Below are 19335 nucleotides of genomic sequence, written 5' to 3'. Positions count from 1 at the left end.
CACTTTGTAGACCAGGCTGGCCTCGAACTCAGAAATCCGCCTGCCTCTGCCTCCCGAGTGCTGGGATTAAAGGCGTGCGCCACCACGCCCGGCCTTTCTTTCTTTTGTTCTTTCTTTCTTTCTTCTTCCTTTCTTTTTTCTGGCAGTCAGTTTTTTTTTTTTAATTATCATTGATGTTATTCTTTTTTTTCTTTTTTGAAAAATTTTACTTATCCTTCTCTTATATATATTATATCCTGACTGCACTCCCCCCTCTTCCCTCCCCTCAGTACCCACTCTGCCTCCTCCCCCACCACTTTTTGTTCAGATCTATTCCTTAACTTCCCCTCAGAAAAAAGCAGGCATTCCAGGGACCTCAACCAAACATGGCATAACAAGGCACATATTCTCACATCAAAGCTGGGTGAGGCAACCCAGTGTGAGGAAAAGGGTCCCAAAGGCAGGTAAAGAGTCAGAGCAGCCCTAGCTCCCACTGTCGGAGTCCCACAGGGACACAGCCATAACATACATGGAGAAGACTCCTACAGGCTCCCTGATCCCTGGGAGTCCACTTGAGTCCTGGTCAGCTGACTCTGTGCTGGCCCCATTTCTTAGCGTAAGCAAATATGTAAAATAATACCATCACTGTCCTTTTGTTAGCTTACATTTCTGTTGGCTTTATCTTAAATTTGAAGATTGATTTGACAAATTTAATTAGAAAAGTTTTGATATGTATGGAATTATATTAATTTTATAGCTTAGGTTAGGAAGATGGGTTCTAAAAAAATCTTTTATGTGTAGGCGTGTGGTCTGTATGTGTGTGTGTGGGGGGCAGTGCTTGGATGCCAGAAGAAGACATTAGATCCCCTAGTGCTGGACTTTTTTTTTAAAAAAGATTTATTTATTTATTATATGTAAGTACACTGTAGCTGTCTTCAGACACTCCAGAAGAGGGCATCAGATTTCGTTACGGATGGTTGTGAGCCACCATGTGGTTTCTGGGATTTGAACTCGGGACCTTTGGAAGAGCAGTCGGCGTTCTTAACCACTGAGCCATCTCACCAGCCCAGTGTTGGACTTATACATGGTTGTGAGCTACCTGATGTGGGGCTCAAACTCAGATCCTCTGGAAGATCAGCAAATGTTGCACACAGCACAATCATCTCTCCAGCTCTGGGTATTCTTTGTTTGTTTGTTTGTTTCTTTCTTTCTTTCTTTGATTGATTGATTGATTGATTGATTGATTTTATGTATATGAGTACATTGTTGCTATCTTCAGGCACACCAGAAGAGGGCATCAGATCCCATTACAGATGGTTGTGAACCACCATGTGGTTTCTGGGATTTGAACTCAGGACCTCTGGAAGAGCAGTCAGTGCTCTTAACCGCTGAGCCATCTCTCCAGCCCTGAGCCCTGGTTTTAAATTGGTTTGTAAATAAGCAAAATTGAAAGTTTAGAAGTGAAATAACCATACCTACCATGCTGATTTTACCTATTTTGAAGCATGGTATTTATTTTGGCTCATTTTTATGAGCTATTTCTTGTAGCGGTAGTTAATTAGCCTGCCCTGAGCTCCCAGCAGGTCACATGCATGTACCCACGAGCTCTCTGGATTCACAAATGAAAGGCATACACACTTGTCAGTTAACTTTGATATGTCTTGACTAGCTCATTGACTGGGCACTTTGTCTAGCAACCCCTCTCCTCCGGTATTCCAGAATGAACACCTTTAAAAATCTGTATTTCATCTCTGCTATCCCGGAACCAATCGGGGTAGAGGCTACTAGGACCACTTTCCTGAATTCTTACATGCAGTTTATCTTCCTGCTTCCCCTTCATAGTGATCTTCCATCTTCCCCTCTCTCTGTCCCAAGGCCAGGAATCCTAAAAGTCCTGCCTCTGTCTGCCCAGTCATTGGCCACCGGCAACTTTATTTCCCAATCAGAGCTGTGTGTGTGTGTGTGTGTGTGTGTGTGTGTGTGTGTGTGTGTGTGTTGGAGGGGGGGGGCAGGCTTCCTTTAGCCTACATGTGGGACACAGCAAACAGGTTTTCTGGTAACACAATCAGCACGAGAACACAAGCCACTACATTTCCCCTTTTTGTCCACTAAAAAGACCTTTTCTTTCCAAAATACATGGAACATGATTGTAACAGTCATGTAAACTATGAGGCATGGTATATATCAGAAGTATCTAGTACATCAATTTTGTCAATTTAGATAAAACACTCTACCTTCTATCCTAACTTAAAGCTATCAATACTGTAGCTGAATTATGTTCTGATTTTAGCTTTCACTGCTATCTGAAAACTATCCTTTCAAATCTACATCATCTCACTCAATGCTAAACAACTTGAGTTTGATTATGAGACTATAGCTGGTCTTCAACCCCATCAGAAATCTGAGCACAAATTACTACCTGAATATGTAGGGCACATAAAAACATAGCTTCTAACACCTAAACAAATTATAGAGACAGCTGACTACCTGGGCAGCCCCTAGTTTCTTATGACGGAGCATTTGTCTCCAGCCTTCTGGCCCAGAACCATCTGACAGACCTTGAAATGAAGCAGGAACTATGAAGGACTAGCTTACTCTGTGTTGGCAGAGCTAAACTGCCAACAATCCCACAGTATTTTTTTGTCTATAGATGAATAGGACAATTTTTGTCCAGTGGCTACACTGTCATAACTGGAGTAACTCTATATGGAGGTGTTGATGCTCAAATTCTTCTCTGAAAGGGGACGGGGGACGCTGTCAGGAGCAGACATGTCTCATTATCAAATGATCCTTAATAATGAAATAACATTAAATTTCACATTCTGTGGACTACTGATGTTTTTTGAAGACTATTTATGTAAAGACTGTTAAGCCTTAACTACTCTTTTTATTTGAGTAAATTGAAAACACTTTATTATAATTAAATCAGAGTCTAACATTACCATGAGTTTGCTATCTGGCCCTTAACTTGTGTTACTTAATCGTCCTGAACAGTTTGTAATAGCAGCTATTAGAAGAACTGGGTCAAAGCCTTGTATTCTTTTTTTAAAAAACATTTATTTATTATTATATGTAAGTACACTGTAGCTGACTTTAGACACATCAGAAGAGGGTGTCAGATCTCATTATGGATGGCTGTGAGCTGTACCATGTGGTTGCTGGGATTTGAACTCAGGATCTTCGGGAGAGCAGTCAGTGCTCTTACCCGCTGAGCCATCTCTCCAGCCCCGCCTTGTATTCTTAATTGAGTTGCATAGGCACAATGCCTATCTAAGAGTAACAATATTAATTTCAAACTTTGTATCAATATACAGATTTATACCAATGAAAACCTTAATTTTACATCAATATATAAATTCTGTACCAATGTAAGAAATTGTAACCTCAATTTTGCATCAATTATAAAGATTACTGTCAATATAAGATTATGGCTACACGGGGACTGGAGAGATGGCTCAGTGGTTAAGAGCACTGACTGCTCTTCTGAAGGTCCTGAGTTATATAATCCCAGCAACCACATGGTGGCTCACAACCATCCATAATGAGATCTGATGCCCTCTTCTGGGGTATCTAAAGACAGCTACAATGTACTTACATATAATAATAAATAAATAAATCTAAAAAAAAAAAAGATTATGACTACACAATGTTTTATTCAAGAATAAAATTAGTACTCCAGCTCATCTATTTCTTTCCTGTTCAAACAATTTGTTCATTCCCAAATTATTCCTTAAAATGACAACCTATCTATAATTTTTAAAATAACTCATTTCTTCCTGTTAAGTAGGGGTGACAAAAATTCTTTAAAGGGGTGGGGAGGGGTAGGGAAATTAGAAAAATTGGTTAGACTTAAGAAAGCTAGCTTTAGCATCTGTTATCCAGTCTCTGTGCGCTTAGAAGGCTCAGGGCGTGACTGAAGTTCTGACTGGATCCATCTGAAAGGTTAGATGAGGCACGATGACCTGGAATCAGCAGCAGACTCCAAAGCACATCTCTGGACAGCATCAGGAAACAGGACTGGAACACCAGGTCAGTTCAGCATCTCCAAGGATGAATCTTGCCAAAGCTGTACATTCTGCAATATACAAATCTCACAGCCAAAATTTTAGTACTATTACCATATTCATATGGATTGTGCAAGGTGCACAGATCAGTTAAGGATGAATTTTGTTCCTTTTTTGAGCAGGTGAAAGGCAATTGTCTTTTATGAGTTAACTTGATCAATAGCCAGTTGTGCCAAATCTTCATTTATTCCATTTAAAGGATGGCATGATGAATCTTAAGGATCCCATAGCCAACAAGATTTATTGTCTAATTTAGGCGATGTTTTGTCTAGAGAAATTTTTATGTTTAAAGCAGTTAGTTACAGAGACTGCCATGTGGAGGAATCAGCAAATCAAGTTACTACCATGACCAACCAGACAACTTGATCATTCCACGAGGGACAATCTGCTTGATGAAGTCCCTCAGGTTTCCTTTGAGAGAGGTGGTTTTTTTTTAATGTCCTTCACTGTTGAAAGGTTAACTTCTCAGGATTGTCTGATGTCTTCAGGCAAACACTCCCTGTCCTCTGTTTTGGGTCCCTGGTTACTTTTGAGACTGTAGAGGTATGGTGGGTTGTTTTGCCCACTTGCTCTTCATTTATGTTGTGTTTATGCCTGTTGTCCCCCACTGGCCTCCCCCACCATTAGTGCAATTTAAAAGTGGTAGTCTTTTCTCAATCCTGGCTAGCTTTCAGATAAATGAAACAGAGACTATAACCTTTATTTAATCAAGGCTTACAGCACTATAGCTGAGCAGTTATTAATCTGTTCTAATCCTTTAAACTAATCTGGCTACGTCCCAGCCCAAGTCCCCTAGATAGTATTGATCAGGCTCTTTCTGCTCCATGCATGTTCCCATGGGGTCTCCTGGGCCCTGCCTTCATGGAGAACCCTCTTCCTCGCCCTTCCTCCCCTCTCCCGGCTGGGATCGGAAGTCCAACCCTATTCTTTCTTCTGCTCAGCCATTGCCTGATCTGCTTTAATTGACAAGCAAGAGAATAAATGGGAGTCAATGTTTATACAGCATTCAGGCAGGAGCTACTTAGAGTAAGCATTACAGTGCCGTGTCTGGATTACAGTTAGATATGGGTGAAAGAAATCAGCATTTAAATGTACCGGATAATCTTTATCCCATGCAGAACTGTTCATTCCTTCTGGGCAGCCCTCCCACGGCCGCTTTCCCTTTGCATCTACATTTCAGCCTCTCACCTTCCTCTCCTCTTCTGCACTGCAGTCCTATGCCCTTCTCCTGGCAGAATTCCTTCTTCCTCTCCCCTGCATTTCTTGCTGGGGAATCCTAAAAGTCCTGCCTCTTTCACCCTGCCTACCCATTGGCTGTTGCTATTTATTGATTAATCAAAAACCAGTTGGGGACAGGGGCCTTCAGCATCTGGACATGCAGATTCCTGTGTGATTTTGGGAGCCAAATTAAGACAAAGCATTAGGACCAATCCCCAACACAGAAGAACATTTGCCTACCCTCCCCCGCAACTTTCTGTCCTCTGAACTTGTTAGAACTGTGACCAGATCTCTCGTCTGTCTGTAGCATCCCGGTACAGTTTTACATGAAATGCTTCTCCTGTTGGCTCCGTTGTATACATGTATACATGTATGTATATATGTATGTATACATATATGCATATATGTATATAGCATGTGCTTTACAGTTGCCTCAGAGTTTGTGGCTTTCCACTGTTTTGCACTTGTGTTTAGAAGGGGTCTATTGACACTTGTCTCACTGCTGTGTCCCCTTGATTTGTCAATTCTGCTGAGCAGCACAAAGACATTCCTAGTTTCTGCTCAAATGCTTTCTGTTGTTGTTTATAAGCATCCCCTTTCTTTCCTACTTTCTCTTTCTTTGATTATTTTCCCTAAGTCTCTGTTTTTCCATTAGAGACCTCAACATACTAACCATGGTGTTATAAAACTCATTTCACAAACTTTACTGTACCCTTTCTTGAGAATTTCTTGTGCTTATGTCTTATGGCAGTGCACGTCATAAATGCTTATGCGCTAGAGAGACTGACACGCCAAATATTAAAACTATTGCAGAGTGATAAATACCACAGTTTGGGAGATTAAGGGACACAGGAATGTAAGTCTACACAGAGGAGCGTCCCAGCCAAGTAATGAAGTAGTTTTGACTTAAGAACAGAAGGCTTTGGTAAAGGAAAGGTGGGGCTTGTTGGAAATCAGGAGATGGTTTCTAGGCATGGGAACAGGATGTGCAGTGACTTCTGGGGTAAGTGCTGTGTGTTTTAGGAAGGCATATCATTGTGTATAGCTGATATTCAACCCCAGGAGTGAAAGACAGGACCAGTGAGGCATTTAGAAACAAATCTATAGACAGAGCTGCTAAACAAAGAAGCAGGAGAGCATTTTATAAATATAATTTAAAGACATTTATACTATTCTATATGTATGTGAGGGCTTGCATGTCTGTATATGTACCATGTGTGACTGGTGGCCTTGGAGGGTGTTTCTAGCCTCTGGAGTTAGAGTTGCAGGCAATTATGAATGCCCAGTGTGGGTGCTGGGAACTGAAGCTGGGTTTTCTGCAAGAAAAGGAAGTGCTTTTAACTACTGAGCAGTTTCTACAGCCTCAGTATAAAATTCTTAATTAAATCATGGGTTTAAAAAATGAATTTTAAGAAGGGTATCCTTAAATTGGGGATATTTGAGTATATAGATTAAAAAAATATATATAGCCTGGTGTGGTGGCGCACGCCTTTAGTCCAGTGCACTTGGGAGGCAGAGGCAGGCAGATTTCTGAGTTTGAGGCCAGCCTGGTCTACAAAGTGAATTCCAGGACAGCTAGGGCTACACGGAGAAACCCTGTCTCAAAAAAAAACAAGAAAAAAAAAATACAAGTATATGTGTCTTAGTTGGGATTTTATTGCTGGGAAGAGACACCATGACCACGGCAACTCTTATAAAGGCAAACATTTAACTGGGGCTGAGTTACAGTTTCAGAGGGCAGCATGCCGGCAGACATGGTGCTGGAGTGGGCCAAGAGTTCTACATCTTCATCTGAAGGCAGCAGGAGATTGTCTGCTGCAGGCAGCCAGTAAGAGGGTCTCTGGATCACATTAACCACGCATAGTCACATATATGAGATCTCAAAGCCCTGTCTCTACAATGTCACCCTTCCTCTAACAAGGCTATACCTCCTTCAATAAGGCCACACCTCTTAATAGTGCCAGTTCCCTTGGACAAGAAAACCCAGACCTATGTTCTGCCATGCGGCTCATTAGTTACCTCTCCTTCAGTCCGAACATCTGTTCAGTCCTCCATGTCTGGCTGGTGAATCCTCCTATGCCAGAGGCTTTCCCAGAGTTCCTATCTCTGCCCAGAAGTCCTGCCTATTTTCTCCTCCTTTGCTATAGGCGATTAACCTTTTATTAAACCAATCAAAAGGTGGGGGAGGGAGTGTTTACAAACTATGATGTAGCCATCTGAATAACAGTACCAAGTCCTCTGCACTCAACTCTCTGCCAGCTCAGAAATCAGCATTTACATAATACAAAGACAGCCTTTACACAGTGCACAAAACCCACCCCAACAGATTGTAGTAGCTTTAACTGTGACTCAAAACAAAGCCTCTTGTCCTTGAGTTGCTTTTCTCAGGGTGTTTTTATCACAGCCATAGTTAAAATAGACAGTGTTAGAGATGGGGTGGTGGGAAACCAGAACAGAGCATCCAAGAATGGGGGGAAATAGTATCTAGCACATGCAATTGGAATCTCTGAGAAAAAGAGAATGCAGAAGAAAAAAAAGTTTGAAGACATAATGGTTGAGGATTTTCCAAACTTAGTGAACCAGAGATTCAAGAAACTCAGTGAACAGTAGCAGTCACAGCGATTCTCTCCTGGTCCTCTCTGTGCCCAAGCCCAAGCAACTCTAAAGGTCCTGCCCAGTGCTCAGCCACTGGCTATTGACATGTTTATTGATGGATCGAAAACCAATCGGGGACAAGGACCTTTAGCATTTGGATACTCAGATTCCCAATTGAGTCAAAGCCTTAGAACCAATCTCCAACAGCTATTGGCCATCAGGTCTTTATTACAACCAATCAGCAGTGAGACAACCTCTGATACAGTTCTAGATGCCTTTAAGTAGGTGAGGAAGGACGGATATTTACAAAGTAGAAAACCTGGTGATGAGCCACAGATAACACCAGAGTTCTGCCCGCATTTAGTTCTATGCCGGAACAGAACCAACAGTTGAAAACACAGCAGTGCATCTTCTCACAACGTCAACAAGGTTATACCACAGACTGTAGTTATCAATGCAGCTTTCTGAAACCACAGAGGCAACTGTGTTTTAATGACTTCTGTTCTTTTTGCCAGTTCAGCTTGCTCAGGACCTCCCCCCCCTAAAAAGAAGAGGAAATGAGCGAGTCTGAGGTAAATATTACATACTGTCTCATCCTCTGCTTCTTCTTCTTACTATACCCGGTGCCATGCATTTGGAAGGTCTGTATACATAAAATGTTTTTGGTTTTGTTTTTCTCCAGAGGAAGTAGCATTAGAAGATTAAAACTAAGGGAGAGTTCCAGTGTGGCTGTTCTATGAAGTCAGTTCAGAGAGGTTAAAAGCTGGGTCTCAGGTTTTAGTCTCATTCTTTTAGGTAACGTAAACCAGGGGTCAAGTTTATCATATCACTTTCACTATTTATAAGGCTAAAACCAATAATTTCATCACAGTAACAAGCCTCTCATTGGTGCCTGGGTCAATGAGAACAATGCTTTGTGGCTCTTTGCAGTTGGTAAAATCTGCATTTTTTTTGTTTCTCTGTTTTGACTAAAGATGAAATAGTTTCTGTCTAAGTAGAAACTATTTGGAAGGAGAATCAGAAGGAGGACAAATGAACATGCGCAGCACAGTAAACACAGTCTTAGAGCTGCCAATGGTGGAGCATGTCACAGCACTGAGGGAGCGTCTCTAAACGGTCAAGCACTGCAGTAAGGGAGTGTCTCTAAACGGTCCAACACTGCAGTAAGGGAGTGTATCACTGCTACTCACAGCAGGAATCCCATCAACACAGTGAAAGAATCAGGAGACTACATTACACTCCAACTGACCCATTCACATGAAGTTTGTAGCTATAGCTGATTAAACCGCTCTAACCTCCCCGGCAGTGGCTGTGAGCTCCTCTCTACCTCCCCAATGTTGTGGATTCTCAAATGAATGACATACACACACACACACACTCTCTCTCATACACTCACACAGCCTTATATTTAATATGCCCTAAGCAGCTAAGTGGCGGGGCCACTCCCAAACCTTCACATGGCTAGCACACTCTCCCTTCCCATGTTCCTGAATTATTACTTACTAAAACCTACATTCCAGCCTGGCTGCCCCAGCCTGCACCTTCCTGGACCATGATCCCCGACTCTTACACGTTGGCTATCTCTCTGTCCTGCACTTCTAAGGCCTAATCCTTCTACTTCCCTAGCATGGCATGCAGGTCTCCTACTTCCCTGGTCCCCTTGTCTGCACATCCTAAAGTCCCACCTCTGTCTCCCTGCCCACCCGTTGGCCACCGGCAACTTTATTTGCCAGCCAGAACCATCTCCCATGCTGGGCATGTAGCTAAGGACTATGTTGAACTGTTCCTTCCAGGACTACAGCCGTACACTGCCTCACACAGCAAACTGTTCGGCCTCTGACACCTCTGCAGAGTCAAACTTGGTTGTGGTGGATTTGGCTTAATGCTTGCATTATGGGTTCCCAAAATGCATGAGAATTCAGCAGTTCAGCTAGGGGAGCTCTATGGAGCATGAGAGACACATGGAGGCTCTGAAGGGTGATGCGGCTGCAGAAAGGGAGTCCGCAGAGCCCGAAGTAGCTCTGGAACAAGTACGGGGGTGGGGTGGGAGGAGACAAGTCTTATGGGAGGATGCTTCTGAAAAGTGGACTCATGAAATTAGAAAGATGATGGGGGTGGGGAACAGGGATAGGGGTGTAAAGTGAATAAATAAGTTAATTAATGGAAGATGGTGGAACACAGCCACACATGTCAGAGAATGATGCTACCCTTTGTCACAGCATCTCAGTCAGCAAGCTGCAAGCACAAAGGCTGTGCCTGATGCGCCATGGGGCTGCCAGTGCCGATGAGGCAATATGGTGGCCTGGCTGGCCTGCATCCTACAAACTCAACAGTTGTGCCCGGTGAGCCGTGGGGCTGCAGGAAACAAGGACAGGGTGGTAGGCAGCATCCTGGAGCTCCCTTGGAAACATGCCACTGCTGTATAGGGCTGGTCCTAAACCCTCCAGCATGGAGCCGCTGTGGCTGCAGCCTGTGCTGCTTGCACTGCTGGGAGAGTGAAAGCGTAGGGCTGGGGTGCTGCTCACAGGTTCCCAGCACAAAGGTCAAGCCTGGTGAGCCCCCAGCTGGCAAACACTGAGGGCAGGGAGGTATGCAGCAGCTAGGAGCATGCACAGAAACTGCCCCTGGGACATCCTGCCTAGCCACGTTATCACCCTGACTCTGGGCAACAGCAGGTTATCAGAGACAAGTCTGGGCGAGGGCCCAGTATTTTTGATGACAGGTGATTCGTTACAATGAGTATTTGCATGTAAATCTATTTGGGCAAAAAATAAACCGTGACACGCTGCAGTTCCCAATGTTATTTATATGTAGTAGAGAGGAGGAAGGATGGAGGAATGGTGCAGTTGATTGAGCAGCGGAGAGAGGCAGAGCTGGAGACAGACCCTGATGACAGATGTGAGAGATGGCTGCTGTGGACAGGGAACGTGGCTAATGGTGTTGTGCGGCAGCCTCAAACATGCTGCGCCCGGGCTCTGAACAACAGGATTTTCGAGATGAGGAATGTTTTCTGAATTGGGCCTCCTCGAAAGATGTCTATGGTCCATGCTTCCCCTAGAGGCCACAGCGGTATCCATGGTCCACTGCCCCAGGCTGTGTTGAAGCCCAAGGTTCCTGTGGATGTCCTGGGTCCTACAGCAGCCAGGGGCCGTGTTAGTATCTGTATCCTGAGTTACCACTGAAGGCCATTCGAATGCCAAGGGTTTGTGTGGCTGCCTGATGCCGTATTGATGTCGTGGTTCATGCTGCCACTGAAGTTCATGTGTAGGTCCGTGGTCCTACTGCAGCTGGGAGGCCTTATTGATGTCCATGATCCATGTTACCACCGAAGGCCATTTGGAAGCATGTGGCCTGTGCTGTCGTCTGAATTCACGTTGATGTGTATGGATGGTGCTACTGCCAGGGGCCATGTGATGTGAGTGAGCCCATGTTGATGTCCTTGGCCTATGTTAACACTGAGGGGTATGGGGGTGTGATGGTGTCCTGGCCTGTGCTGTGGCCGAGGGCCATGTTGATGTCTGTGGTCTGCACTGCCATTGGAAACCATGCTGATGCCGGAGGCCGGGTGCTGTCACCAGAAACCACACGGAAGACTATGATCTGTGCTCGCACTGACTGTAAAGGGCAACGGAGCTACTTTGCAGTGGTAGCAATGGCGGCACATATACAGTTGAGAGATAGGAACATGGAATAGAAGGATTCTGTGACAGCATACCCCACCTCCCCCCACACTCCCAAAGGAACAGCCTACAAGGAAAATCATCAGTGGAGCTTTTTAAAAACTTGATAAGAATTCTGGGGTGCAGCTCTCTACAACTGCAGGCTTCTGGTGGGGTACGGGTAGAGAAGGACTCTGTTTTCTTTACAGGGCTGGCCACTTGGAGTTTGACTGTGCTCCAGTGAGTATCTGGGTAACACAAAATGGACTATTTTTTAAATTTTATTTGGGGGAAGGTCACAATGCGGGGGCACAGACCTTGGAGGACTGAGAAGTGAGTGTGTTGGGGTACATGATATGAAATTCCCAAATGATGAAAAAATTATGTATAAAATTTCATATTCTTGCAAGGCATGGTGGCTTGCTCATACCTTCACGTGCAGCAACACTCTGGAGGCAGAGGGAGGGGATCCTGTGAGTTTTACGGCAGCCTCCCTCCCTCCCATCCTGATCCATCCCTCTCTGTCTCATGAGAATGCAAACAAGAGTCTACAGGATTATAATAAAGTGTGATATGATATAATCAGGTAAAGCAAACACTAACACATCAGAGTAGGACAAAACAGACAGGAGGAAAAGAGCCCCGTCAAAGGCACAAAACAGATACAGACTCAGAGGAAACACTCATTCACACACTCATGAATCGCATGGAAATGCTAAAGTGGAAAACATAACATATACCCAAAGGAAATGAAGGGTAAAAAGAGAGAAAAGTATATAAATAAAATAAAAATAAAATTAATCCCAGCAGATGCAGAGGTGGGTTGATCCCTGAGTTCAAGGCTACAAGGTAAGTTCTAGGAAAGCTAAGGCCAGGGCTACACAGAGAAACCCTGTCTCAAGAAAAAAAGCAAAAACAAAAAAACAAAACAAAAACCCGTGACACAACATTATGAGACACAGGCCCTCCAGAGATGCTGTTGAGTTCGTTTTCTGTTGTCCATCTCCTGTGGGGCACTCAGACTACCCCTAAGAGTGATTTGTGTCCATAGTGAGACGGGAATTTTATTACCACATCAATATCACTGCTTTTTTCGATCTTTTAAAATTATTTCATTGTTAATTTAATTTTGCATGTAAAAAATTCATCCCTGTTTTCAAGAGTTTCCATTTGAACGCTGTGCTGTTAAGGAATGTGTAGTGGCTTTCTGAATCTCGTTTGCATCTATTATTACGGCTCCCTTCTGACCTATTCTGTTGGTGAGACTGTCCATAGGAGTCTGATGTGCTTTCCATTTCTAGTGTTTCGCTGTGGCTCTTCTTCAGTAGTTCTGTCACCCTGAGTTCCTCTTTCATGTCCTGTGTCTCCGTCCTTATTGCATTCAGCTGTGTGTGTGGTCTCTTGGGATATTTTCAGGCATCTGTTTTGTTCTTTGAGTTCTTTGAACACACAAATCCTTCTAAGTTATTTTGGAGGTGGTTTCATCTGTTTATTTTCTCTGGGTGCCACTACTGTGGAGTAATAAAGATCTTTGGGGGAATTCGGTTGCCTTGTTTTTTTGTGTTACTTGTGTATTGTGTTGAGACTTGCACATCTGGAACTAGATGGTTGGTTGAATCTATTTCCCACCTACCTTCCTTTTATTGTTTCAGAGTGGACATTTCTGGGTTAGCAGTCTTTTTACAGTCTTCACTGTGAAAGGGTACTGGGTTATTATCACCTGGTAGGACTGTGTGTGTGTGTGTGTGTGTGTGTATCTGTCTGTGTATGTGTATCTATGTATGTGAGTGTGTGTATGTGTCTATGTGTGTGACTGTGTATGTATGAGTGTATGTGTGTGTATCTGTCTGTGTATGTGTGTCTATGTATGTGAGTGTGTGTGTGTGTGATGTATGTGAGTGTGTGTGTGTGTGTGTGTATGTGTCTATGTGTGTGACTGTGTATGTGTGTGTGTGTGTGTGTGTGTGTATTTAGAGTCTGGGTAGGTGTGCTGACTTCACTTAAGGAAGGTTCGGGACAGTAGCATCTTAGGCACTGTGATTACCAGTGTGATGGGCAGGATTGAAACTTCCCAACATGCTGAATTCACCATGACAACAGGCAAGGCCAAAACCTCCCTAGCACTCTGTGCTCGCTGGGGAAACAGGCAAGGCTGAAGTCTCCCAGGTATGCTTGTTTATTGGGTGTCATTTTTCTCTATAGCTGAACAAAATTCTACTATATATACATACCACTGGCTCTGTTTTCTGGTAACTGGATATAAACTGACTATATTGCTAATATGACGTTTGCTTCATCTTGTTTAGAAAGTGGGCAGTGCTTTTTATAATGTCGTCTTTCTGAATTATATCTGAACGAGGCTTGTTATGTTTTTCCTACACCATTAGAATGGATAACTTCAGGTTGAGTGATGCGTATTGTTACAGGGACTAGTGACGTTCAAAGACGTGGCCATTGATTTTACCCAAGAAGAATGGAAGCAACTGGATCCTACTCAGCGGAACCTATATAGGAATGTGATGCTAGAAAATTATAACAACTTAATCACAGTGGGTAAGATAATGTACCCTTTCTAAAATAGATGGGATTTTTAATGTCGACGAGCCTTGCCTTGAGATGCCTTGAGATGCCTTGAGATGTTGCTGTCCCTGCCGCAGCTTTCGAAGGAAAATCTTTGGTGGCATTTCAGGGTACAACATTCTCAGAAGTTAGTACACCTGGCTTTCCCAGGCCCAACTCAGAATCCAGGGTTGTTTGTGTCACTCGTGTGTATACCCAAACCAATGTCATTCTCCCCCCGCCCCCCACAGGCCCTCCACTCACCAAACCTGAAGTGATTTTCAAGTTGGAGCAAGAGGAAGAGCCTTGTGTGGTGGAGAGAGAAGTGCTGTGGAGACCCTGTCCAGGTTAGTGTGTGGGGGTGTGTGTGTGTGTGGGGGGGGGACCAGCCAGGTAAAGCGAGAGGACCAGTAAGTGACTGGCCTGAGATGTTTCCTAAGGTAGATAGATTCCCACAGCGTGTAGTAACAGTTATGTGAAACTAAGATGTTCTCTTTTTAAAAAATGTTCCCAGCACTTGGGAGGCAGAGGCAGGTGGATTTCTGAGTTCGAGGCCAGCCTGGTCTACAGAGTGAGTTCCAGAACAGCCAGGGCTATGCAGAGAAGCCCTGTCTCAGAAAAAAAAAAATTTAATTACATTTTTTTGTGTACACACGTGTGTGGGTGTATGTGTGTTATGGTGCATATGTAGAGGTCAGAGGACAAGTTGTACAATCAAATTTGGGACATCAAGCTGGTAGCAAATGTCGTTACATGATGATGATCCATTTCATCAGCTCAAGATGTTATTTTTCAATACTATTAAAGTATGTGTGTATGTGTGTGTGTCTGTGTGTGTGCAGACATGCATGTGGAGGCCAGAGGACAATCATACTTTGAGGTTCTGGGAGCTAGGACTGTTCTATCTTTTTGGCAGTACACAGTTGACCTTGAACCATCTTTCTTTTCAGCTGTTGTTAGTGTTGCATTGAGACAGGGTCTTACATAGCCCGAGCAAGCCTTGAATTGCTCTGTTGCTAACACTGGCCTTGAATTTCTAGTCCTTCTGCCTCCACCCCACAAGGGATGAAATTAAGGCACAGTCTGTAATGGTTAGCCATTGTGTGTTCATTTTTGAATGTTTGGATATTTTTGATTATTTTTGCCTTAGGTCTTTTTTCAGTTTAAAAAAGTTTTTAATATAGTTTTCTTCTTTTATTACATTTCCCAAGTAGCTATTTATGTACATGTGAGGGTTATTAAAATTAATATCACTTTCTTTTGCATAAAACAAAGGTAATTGGATTTCTAAATATCTACTTCCTTTCCTGGAACTTCCTTTTAAAACTGAGAAGCTTGGAGACACGTGTGGGTCTAGAGCACAGCTCAGCAGTCGGGAGCACAGGCTGCTCCTCGGGTGGCCGCTCACAGCTGTCTGTGACTACAGTTCATGGGACCCAGTGCCCTCTTCAGGCTCCAGCGAGCATTAGGCATGCATGTAGTGCACTTCAGTGTGTGCAGGCAAAACATAAACAAAAACAAACAAACAAACAAACAAAAAACATATATGAAATGAAATACATTTTTAATAATTCTTTTTAAGATTTAATTATTTTATATATGTGAGTACACTGTAGCTGTCTTCAGACACACACCAGAAGAGGGCATCAGATCCCATTACAGATGGTTGTGAGTTGCTGGGAATTGAACTCAGGACCTCTGGAAGAACAGCCAGTGCTCTTACCTCCTGAACCATCTCTCCAGCCCAAGTGAAAATATTTTTAAGATTACACTAAAATCGAGATATGCATTTGAAATTTGTTCACCTGTGGGAGCGTTGTTTTTCAAGTGTCCTTGGTATTTCAGTACCAGAACAGGAACCACCAGTGGTACTTCTTTGCTGTCTGTTTTAGGGGAGATTTTGGGAATTGACGAGCACCAGAAAATCCAGGACGGACAAGTTTTCGAGGGAATAGTGGTGACGAGTGAAGCCAGCGAAAGTCCGGAGAAATTCGCAAGTACATTTTTCCCAAACGCAGACTCCATTCCTTCCATACACAGTTTCTTTGAATGTGACAGTGTTGGAGAGTGTTTAGAACCCAATTTTGGCGATGATGATAATGTACAACACCTGTTGCCAGAGGAACCGTTTGACTATGGTGATGCTATGCAGCCGTTTCACACCAGCTCGCCCCATTTTGTGCTGACCCCCTTTAAGTGCAACCATTGTGGAAAAGGCTTTAGTCAGACCTTGGACCTCATCAGACACCTGAGAGTTCACACAGGGGGGAAACTCTATGAATGCCACCAGTGTGGGAAAGGCTTTAGCCACAAGGAGAAGCTGATCAACCATCACAAGCTCCATAGTCGGGAGCAGTGTTACGAGTGTAGCGAGTGCGGGAAGACTTTCATCAAGATGTCAAATCTCATTAGACATCAAAGGATTCACACCGGCGAGAAGCCATATGTGTGCCAGGAATGTGGGAAATCCTTCAGCCAGAAGTCGAATCTCATCGATCACGAAAAAACTCACACCGGAGAGAAGCCTTACAAATGTAACGAATGTGGAAAATCCTTCAGCCAGAAACAAAGCCTTGTCGCACATCAGAAAGTTCACACTGGGGAGAAGCCTTACGCGTGCAATGAGTGTGGGAAAGCCTTCCCTCGCGTGGCTTCCCTTGCTCTGCATATGAGGGGCCACACAGGGGAGAAGCCATACAAGTGTGATAAATGTGGGAAAACCTTCTCTCAGTTCTCCATGCTCATCATACACGTGAGGGTCCACACCGGGGAGAAGCCTTATGAGTGTGGTGAGTGTGGCAAGGCTTTCTCTCAGAGCTCGGCACTGACGGTACATACTAGAAGCCACACGGGCGAGAAACCCTATGAATGTAAGGAATGCAGAAAATCCTTCAGTCATAAGAAAAACTTCATCACCCACCAGAAAATCCATACCCGAGAGAAACCTTACGGATGCAATGAGTGTGGGAAAGCTTTTATCCAGATGTCAAACCTCGTCAGGCACCAGAGGATCCACACGGGAGAAAAACCTTATCTATGTAAGGAGTGTGGCAAAGCCTTCAGCCAGAAGTCAAATCTCATTGCTCATGAAAAAATTCACTCTGGAGAGAAACCCTACGAGTGTAATGAGTGTGGGAAAGCCTTCAGCCAGAAGCAAAACTTCATCACCCATCAGAAAGTTCATACGGGAGAGAAACCTTACGATTGTAATAAATGTGGGAAAGCCTTTTCCCAGATCGCTTCCCTCACGCTTCACCTGCGAAGTCACACGGGAGAAAAGCCTTACGAGTGTGAGAAGTGTGGGAAGGCCTTCTCCCAGTGCTCACTACTCAACTTACACATGAGAAGCCACACAGGGGAGAAGCCGTACGTGTGTAACGAGTGCGGAAAAGCCTTCTCTCAAAGAACTTCCCTCATCGTGCATATGAGAGGCCATACCGGTGAGAAGCCCTATGAATGTAACAAGTGTGGGAAAGCTTTCTCCCAGAGCTCCTCGCTCACTATCCACATCCGGGGTCACACGGGCGAGAAGCCCTTCGACTGCAGCAGCTGTGGGAAAGCCTTCTCTCAGATCTCTTCTCTTACGCTCCACATGAGGAAACACACAGGCGAGAAGCCCTATGTCTGTATTGAGTGTGGAAAAGCTTTCAGCCAAAAGTCGCACCTTGTCAGACACCAGAGAATTCACACTCACTAGAGACGCCGTGACCACGGTGAGTGTGAGGACTGCCTTCCAATGAAGTGAACACCTCATAGCACGCGACACAATCAGTTCTGGCGCTGACTGTAGGAAAGCCTTGGGAAGGTCCCACGCATCTGTTAGAGAATTCCCACTGCGGGGACCAATTATATGAGAAACTGTCAACAAACACCCAGTGATATCAGTATTCTCTTTCAAATCTGAAAGAAAATATCTACTGTCAATCAATGAACTCGAGCTCCTTGCTGATATATTAAGCAAGAGAAGGAGATTGGAAAAAGCAAAAACAATAACTTTTATAGGCAATATGAGACTATGGGGAAGTAGGTTTTGAATGATAATGTATGTGCCAGGAAGAAAATCTAAGATAATTAGGTGACATGCGTACGAAGTTACAAAACGTGCTGACAATGCAAAAGACCACTTGACAAAGCAAGTTAGAAAGTTATAAAAGTTCACGAACCCTTCCCAGTCTCTCCCTTTTCCATACTTCCACTCAAAATTTACACATCAGTTATAAAGGATTTCATGAACTGATTTCAGAGTAATACGGCAAGGGAAAGGAGCACAAATAGCAAAAACAAAAAATACAGCAAAAAACAAAACAACAACAAAAACCAGTTTTTAACAAAACAACTAGGGAAGATGTTCACTCTCTACTAGATTATAATTATTTAAAGTTTTTCTTATTTAAACTCTTTTGAGTGAATAAACTTTTGGAAACAAATTGAAACCCAAGACTTGGCAAATTTCTATCTGCGTGGTGCTACTGAAATCATTGGAATAAGTCTAGCCTGTTCAATATGTTTACAAGTCATGTGACCAAACATGTTACTTGTTAAACAAAGATACACAGACTCCATCAGGCTGGTGAGACGGCCCCACTGATAGGGGCTTGCTGCCAAGCTTCACAGCTGACTACGATACCCAAAATCCACATGGTGGATGGAAAGAACCGACTTCTACACTTGTCCTCTGACCTCCAATGGCATGCCATGGTATGCATGTATACACACACACACACACACATACACACACACACACACATACACACACACACTCAAAATAGGAAAGGTAAAATTCTAAAATGCTGGAAATAAAGTGAAACATTGTTGCTTTAGCGTAAGAATATTAAAAAAAATAAACCCTGCAAACATGGAATAGTCTATTTTCTTTTAGTGTATTGGACTCAGAAGTATCCATGTGTGTCTGCAAAGGTTTATCTATAAATGTTCCCAGATTCATGGCTTGGTTTGCTCTAAATGATTTGTAACATTATCATCAATGCAGAGGTGGATCAATATGTTTATTTCTGTGATAGGACACTATTCTTTATTTAAAATATACAAAATTCACATGTAGTTACATGGCTGGGTCACAATATTTTGAGAGGAAACCCCAAAATATTCAATGAACCATGGTATAATATTTGTAAGTTAATAAAGCAGTTCAAAGAACAGTGCTGGATGTTGCTCGTGGTCCATTTATGATATTAGTTGCCTTTGAAGCTTTAGAAAGCTTTTATAGAAGTTGTTACATTGATCTGTATTACTTCAGTAAG

The 19335-nt window shown here is 43.4% G+C and overlaps 1 protein-coding gene across 4 annotated transcripts in view; it reads left to right on the top strand.

Annotated features, from left to right (window-relative positions):
• Znf569 (zinc finger protein 569) overlaps positions 1-19335 on the top strand; it is a 25910-nt gene extending 6575 nt beyond the window's left edge. For 2 of the 4 annotated variants that reach the window (XM_029479695.1, XM_029479696.1), the window contains exons 3-6: positions 8372-8428; positions 13942-14068; positions 14326-14421; positions 15967-19233. In XM_029479695.1, the coding sequence (XP_029335555.1) occupies positions 8414-8428; positions 13942-14068; positions 14326-14421; positions 15967-17771 (2043 nt within the window). In that variant the 5' untranslated portion in view covers positions 8372-8413 and the 3' untranslated portion in view covers positions 17772-19233. Of the gene's footprint in view, positions 1-3861; positions 4009-8371; positions 8429-13941; positions 14069-14325; positions 14422-15966 lie in introns of those variants that run through there. The other 2 variants (XM_029479698.1, XM_029479697.1) reach the window with 2 other exon arrangements.

The sequence above is a fragment of the Mus caroli genome, chromosome 7 (genome assembly GCF_900094665.2).
Source record: "Mus caroli chromosome 7, CAROLI_EIJ_v1.1, whole genome shotgun sequence".
Lineage (NCBI taxonomy): Eukaryota > Metazoa > Chordata > Mammalia > Rodentia > Muridae > Mus > Mus caroli.
The sequence above is the reverse complement of the archived record's forward strand: the minus strand, read 5'-3'. Positions and strand labels throughout refer to the sequence as shown.